This window comes from Benincasa hispida, chromosome 4, assembly GCF_009727055.1.
Source record: "Benincasa hispida cultivar B227 chromosome 4, ASM972705v1, whole genome shotgun sequence".
In the NCBI taxonomy this organism is placed as follows: domain Eukaryota; kingdom Viridiplantae; phylum Streptophyta; class Magnoliopsida; order Cucurbitales; family Cucurbitaceae; genus Benincasa; species Benincasa hispida.
In genome coordinates, this window is record NC_052352.1 from 39,364,160 (window position 1) to 39,371,069 (window position 6,910).

Consider the following 6,910-nt stretch of genomic DNA (forward strand, 5'->3'; position numbering starts at 1 on the left):
CAGGCTAAGTCACAGATCTCGCTCTCTTTAAGACGTTTCATAGCTCTACCCAAGTGTGCAAGCAGTTCTTCAGTAGTGCCACATCGTCTCCATGATAAAACAACCTAGAAAACTGTCTCGATTGAAAATGCATAGTACCAGACTGAAAAACTCACACACTTCAGACTAACTTGCTCGAAAAACTTAAAACGAAAAAATAGAGGGGGTCAAGAGGGGATACTGAGTAGATGTGGATGAATTGAGATGAATGAAAATAACTGAAAAGAACAGTTAGCCGCTGAACGTGCAGGTGCTCGCGCAAAGTGCAAAGAAGACATGACCAACTCGCAACACATGTTGGTTCTGTTGAAGGAAAAGAAGTTAAAAGAAAGTTAATTAGTTCTTTTTTAAAAATATAATCACACATGCTTTACCCAACCAAATGACGATGCAAGAGATATCCACCGTACCCACAATTGTCTATCTTCTCACTCCCTCTAAAGTATGGGTACCCCCTTGGGACCCAAACCCAAAGTCCAACATAGAAGTATAAGGAGACTCCTCTTTCAAAAGTAATCAATGTGAGATTCTCAACCAAAAATTTTTTTCTCCTTTTTTATAAGACAATCACGTTGTAGTGGCCTCATCAAGCAATTTGTCCAACAAGAAGATTAAATTGCCTAAACTTGCCCTTAATCAAATTAAAAAAGGCTACAGTTTTAAAGCTAATGAATTGGTTCAAGCTTACATAGCACAATTAATCAAATTACCAAAGTATCTTCGGCAGAAAATCCCTATTACAACGGAGGATGGATAAATCACTAGAGTGCCAAAAGAAAACATAAAAAGATACCAAATGCCATATAGGGACATTGATTACAATATTATTAATATATTGTTTTCAAAATGAATATTTTCCTATTGATCTTAAAATAAAGTTGCCCTGCTCTCCTCCATCCAGTATCATGAATGGTATGATAATAAAAGCTGATTTTCTTCGTGGCACAATTATGCACACTCAAGAATATAAATATGTTGTATTAAGCTTATACATAAATAAAACCAAGAAATTATTTCCCAATTCTAAAGGGGAAAAAAAACACAATTATTGAGAAGACACAAGCTCCTCTCTATGTTACAATTTGATTTCATGACCAGATTTAGTAACTTCCCATTTTAAGTGCAACTCAACATTATGTTCCTGTTTCAAAACTATCAACAGCAGACTGACGGATCAGGAACAACACAGGAAGGGCACACTTACAGGGGTTGATTTTCAAGATCCCCGTCCGCCTTTTTGCCGTTTCTCTTCCAATGCAGCAGCCTCGTTCAGCATGTCAGCTGCATCCTTGTGCATATCTAGCTTGGCAAGCGCAACGGCCTGCATGTAAAAAGATGTTGACCAATCGGGGTAAACACATTGGGCTTGCATGGCATCTCGAAGAGCAGCGTCCGGTTGGTCGCAAAGAAGATAACATAGACTCCTTCGTGCATAAACAGTGGGAGAAACCATGGTGCCCACATCTATGAACTGCAGATGAAAGAGCATGGTGCATCATATTTACTTCTTTTTTCAGACTTCAACATGATCAACAATTGTTCCATTCCACTCATATCAAGAAACAAAGATCACTTCTCATGATACTATTATGGGGGGAAATTTTGGCAGGCATAATAAAAAAATGGATCAAACAAATTTAGCAAGATAACAAAGCGAGACGGTGGTAGCAAGATAGTCCAGTATCATGCACTACACCACACAGACCAACTACTTGGACGTGTTTTGAAATCATTAAAATGGGTTTTCTAGGATTCGAACCAACTCATTGCAAACATCCAATCTACCCTATAAAAAAGGTGATATGTATAAAATGCATACCTGGGAATAACAGTCAATTGCTGTTTTAAAATCTTTGTCACGAAATGCTAAGTCCCCACGCTTCCTTGCCTCCAACATGTCTCTCATTTGTTGAGTCCATTCTTGGAACGACAGCTGGAAAAGAAATCTAGGAATTTAATACATCATACAGAAAAATGAAAATAAGATCATTTATTAAGAAGCATGATTATTTCACCTCGTTTGTTCCTTCGTCGTCTTTGTAGTGTGTCATTACCAAAATCTGATGGATGGCAGTGAGATCCATCCTTGCACAAGCATCACCCATTGGAGTGAGTGGATGTTGTGGAGTTGGAGGTGCTTCCTCATGCTTTTGAATTCCTAGCATCACATAAGATGGAACCTGCATTCTCAAGACAAGGTTTTTCTGGTTAGGCCATTAGTCAATGTACAGCTTGAAGGGAAAACAAAGCCCTAAAACCTAGGAGGAACAAAGATATGGAGGCATAAATGAACGCTCATTAAACCTCTAGCTAAGATCATATCAATAAAGTTGACAAGATAAATATATTTGAAAATAAAGCCCTCAAATTCTCATAAGCATAACATATAGAAACATATAGTCTGTTCATTAATCGCCAAGATTAGTCATACCAGACAAATGCTTCAACCCATAATAAATGAGAAGTATTAAATATTTTAAATATCCAAAATGACCATCTTAGCTAGAACTCACTACAAGACATTTGTATATTTAGTTGTCTTTTCAAGTAATGAGTCAATATATGGTGGTTAGCATAAATTATTTGGTATTCAAATCAGATAACAACACGCATAAATTACACATCTAGGAATAATTTAAATCAAAATATGCATATACAAATGATACTGCAGCAAGAATGCAAAATCTTCTTGTTTAGAACACGCATAGAATATTTGAAATTCTGAGCAAGCAAATGGGAAATGTATATCAATACAAGCTAACAACATGGTTGCTTACATCAGGTTTATTCTGTAAGGGGGCAAGGGTTGCAACAAGGTCCTTAGTATTTGGTCGATCTCGAGGTTCATATTGTAAGCAACGTGAAGCAAGATCAAAAACCACAGTTGCCTCCCCAGTTGAAAAGTTACCCTCCAAATGCGAATCCATTAAGAGAAGAATGTTTTTGCCTCGAATCATATCAAGTGCCTGCGCATGCCATTATACATATTAATATGAAGGTTAAGTCCTAAATCCAAATGCAACAACTACAAAATTGTCCCCATGACTCAAACATTTATCATCATATTCCTAATAGTCTCTTGTCCTAACATATATATGACCAATGATTTGACTAATTATGAAGAGTGTTTTGGAGAGAGATGTTATTTACCAAAAATGTAAATTCTTGTTATAGAAAATGATTGCTTAGCTTCAAAAGGTTCCATTGCCCTTTTACCAATTAAAGCTATGCATAGGTAATAAGAAACAAACACTTACATGACTGGGAGGGATGTGCTTGCCACTCAGTAGATCTAAGAGGACAGTTCCAAAACTAAAGATGACACTTTCTGCAGTCACTCTTCCTATAACAAACAAAATAACAAATGTTAATTTTCTGTTAACGGTACAACTCAAGCAAGCCAAGAACAATAAAACTAATATTATTTTCCCTATGAATGAGAAATTATTCGAGAAGACATCCACAATGTGGCTGACAATGTTTCACCATTGAATATACAAAAGGAAAACTGCAAAAATACTTCGAATTTGTATCTAGCAGTTATTAGGGTCATAAATTTTTAATCCACATCCAACGTTTATCAAAAGGTAGCCTCATTGAATAATTTTTCCTATGAGCACCTTGCTTAGAAATAATAAGTTTTCATAAATTAAAAATGGAATACATGTAACTTTGTTTTATTATTATAAGCTATGTTACATGTGCAATTATTATTAAAAGTATTTGTTTGTAATTATTTTATAAAGATGTATATTTATGAATATTACAAAATTGTCATACTTGTTATAGTTTGGTTAATGCTACAACCAAGCAACCAAGCAAAGAATAGTATAACTACAAATTTTGTCCTAGGATAACACTATCATTATCTCAAACAAGAACATCAAGATACTTTATCAATTAGTCAATTTATTATCGAGGTTCAAGTAGACTGATTATTTGCAGTTATGTATGTATTCAAATTCAAGTTTTCATCATCTCTAGCCAAGCCCCACTCCCAGCTAAAATTGCCTCAGCTAGATTATTCAAATTCTTCTATTTTCAAATTGAAAATAAGAAAAAAAATTGTGACAAAAATTACTGACTTCCGAATGTTGAAAAAGAGAATATTTATTCATTTACTAAATTGAGAGACTTATGAAGTCAAAACATAAATACATTGTTGCATGAAGAAGAACAAACACCATTTCTTAGATATTCAGGTGGAGTATACGCAAGATTGGTGCTATAACTTTTCCCATCCCTGCTGTTTTTCATCAATCCAAAACAAGAAAGTCGAGGGTCACCATTCTGTCAAAAAAAAACCATCCACAAATTACCACATGGCTCTCATACAGACAAGCGATTCCCATATGGAGTATCTAAACAAAATTACCAAAATAACATATTAAAAAAGCCAATAGAAAATTAAGTAGATATATAAGTTCCTATATCTCTGGAAAAGAAATTGTGACAGCACCTCATCAAATAGAACTCTATACGCATTCAAGTCATGGTACAATGGACGTTCCTGAGAGCTACAATAGTCTAATGCTTCAGCAATATATAAAGCAACTCTTAATCTCATAGCCCACTCAATGGTCTGATTCTCCCCTGTCAAGAAAACAAAAATTTTCTTGCCATATTAAAGAAAATTGTCCAAAAAATGGCAAAAAAAAAAAAAAAAAAAAAGATAGATAGAAGATTGGCAGAGACTTCCAAGAAAAATTACCAAAACTTTAAAATCCAAAAAAACTGATGTTGACTGCATAAAGCAGTTGTGATTGCATACATCATCAATGCCTTTAATTAACATAGACACGAACGTAATAAATAAACACTAATAATAGGATAAGACATCACTATGTTACTACTTCACAGTGCTCTGAAAGGCCAAGACTCCAAAAGAGACAAACCCAAAATAGATATCATCACACAATGAGCTAATAATGAAGAAGAAAGATCGAGCTTACAAAAACTCCTTATCTGGACATTAATCAATAATCAATTAGAAGAAATTACAACTTACAGTGGAAGAGATGCTTGGCGAGGGTGTCATTGGGCATATACTCCGCAATAAGAAGCCTCTCATCGCCTTCACAGCAATACCCAATGAGATTCGCCAGTCTTTGATGCCTCAATTTACCGACCCCAGATGCTTCCTCCTGAAGAAGCCAACCAGAATCATAGAAATAATCAGCAACGAAATTAAACCCATATCGGAATTCAAACCCTACAACCCCTGACCCCAATGTGGAAACATAAAAGATTAGGCGAAAACGAGAAATGGGTTTAAAGGGGAAGTACAACGAACTGCTTGGGGTCAGGCCAAGCCAACTTAGTAAACTTCTTGACGGCGATCCAACGGCGATTATTCTGGTTCTGAAGGCGGCCTTTGTAAACGACATTGGGGGCTTTCTCGCCGCTCTCGGAGACGATGTAATCAGAGCTGAAGTTGTTGGTAGCAGCCTTAAGGTCGGCGAAGGAGAACTCGGAGAAAGCAGGGACGCCACCGGTGACGGCGGCGGGATCAGAAGGGCCATTAGAAGGATGAGATTGGAAATTGTTTTGGGAGTAAGGGATATGGTTGCTTTTGGCAGTTCCTAGTCCTAGACTGTGAGGCCTCTGTAAAGACGATCCACAGCAGCCCATAACTCCTCCACTAGCTCTGCCTTTTACTGAAGAAAACTCATACAGAACCCCAGAAGCTTCAATTTACAGAGGCTCAGTCTAAAATAGAGAGCTAAAAACAGAGAGAGATCTTGAGAAGAAGAAGGGATCTTCTTACTCTTTCTTCATCTCATGGAGCTTAGCTTAGAGCTAGCTAGCTAGCTCCCCTTGCTCTCTCTCTCTCTCTCTTGATTTTTTTTATTATATTATAATTATTATTTTTCTTGGGTTTATTTTCCAGAGCTGGGTACTGACAAGACCTCTGTCTTTCTCTCTGCTTCCTCCTCGCATTGAGTTGTCCTTTTTGAAGAGTGAAGGGGTAATTTCGTCATTTCATTATAACGTCTCTTTTTTGTTTCTCGCGCTGTACTGTCACGTCCTTTGATTTTTCTCTTCCTCTCTGTCATTTTATATTTTCTTTTCTTATTATATTATATTTTCCACAAAACTATGTATTCTCTTTTATTCCAAAAATAATTGTTATTATAGATTATAAATTATTATTTTTTCAATAAAATAATATATAAATAATTATGATGATGGTGGAATAATTATGCTTCCGCCTTCATTTCAGCCCATTCATAACGCTATGAAGTTGCGTTGTGTTTCTATTCTTACTAAAGTTCGAAATATTCATCTCCATGTAAATATTGAGGTGTCGATTTTATAGAAATATTGATGAAAGTTTCGACATCGTAAATTTTGAAAATTTTATAGAAATTATTATAATTAGTTAATAAAACTTTGATTATAACATAGTTGATCATTTTTAATCATCATTTCAGTAGAGTAAGACAACATTTTAGATGGATTTTGTAAAATATTTGTGCAAATGTTGATGCAAGAGCATAAATGTAAAATAAAATGATAAAATTGAAGAGATCGAATCCCACAACAGAAGCAAGTGATCGCTTTACTTCGATTTTGTTTTAAAATTACAACACATAAAAGATCAATATGTATTAAGTTAAGCATGAAATATTTTCTATGGGAAAGAAAAAACTTTCCTTTGAAGAGCCTCAATTTCCCACAATTCTTTTTTCAAGATTTCCATTCCCCAACAAAGAAATGTACATAATGGAGATACCACCAAAAGAGTGTGAAACTTCCTAAATAATAACTAACTTAAATTAATTAATTTACAAAATTAAATATTTAATATTTAATTAAATATTTAATTAAATATTCAAATGTATAGTTTTTAATATGAATCTCATTCCTA

The 6,910-nt window shown here is 35.0% G+C and overlaps 1 protein-coding gene across 1 annotated transcript; it reads right to left on the reverse strand.

Moving 5' to 3' along the window:
• Window positions 1-843: 843 nt before the first annotated feature.
• Window positions 844-5,927, reverse strand: LOC120076440 (serine/threonine-protein kinase BSK1-like). The gene is made up of 9 exons (XM_039030267.1): window positions 5,326-5,927; window positions 5,048-5,183; window positions 4,499-4,632; window positions 4,224-4,329; window positions 3,297-3,382; window positions 2,817-3,005; window positions 2,055-2,219; window positions 1,859-1,972; window positions 844-1,510 (listed from the first exon to the last, which is right to left on the reverse strand). The coding sequence occupies exons 1-9, from the start codon at window positions 5,668-5,670 to the stop codon at window positions 1,256-1,258; spliced, it is 1,530 nt and encodes a 509-aa protein (XP_038886195.1). The 5' UTR covers window positions 5,671-5,927; the 3' UTR covers window positions 844-1,255.
• Window positions 5,928-6,910: the final 983 nt, after the last annotated feature.

Excerpts from the sequence above, each read along its gene's own strand:
- LOC120076440 (XM_039030267.1), bottom strand. The coding sequence starts at position 5,670 with ATGGGCTGCTGTGGATCGTCTTTACAGAGGCCTCACAGTCTAGGACTA. Across the intron at positions 3,006-3,296 it reads AGCACATCCCTCCCAGTCAT|GCACTTGATATGATTCGAGG; the intron begins GTAAGTGTTTGT and ends TGGCATGCGCAG. Across the intron at positions 2,220-2,816 it reads CCTTACAGAATAAACCTGAT|GTTCCATCTTATGTGATGCT; the intron begins GTAAGCAACCAT and ends TTGAGAATGCAG.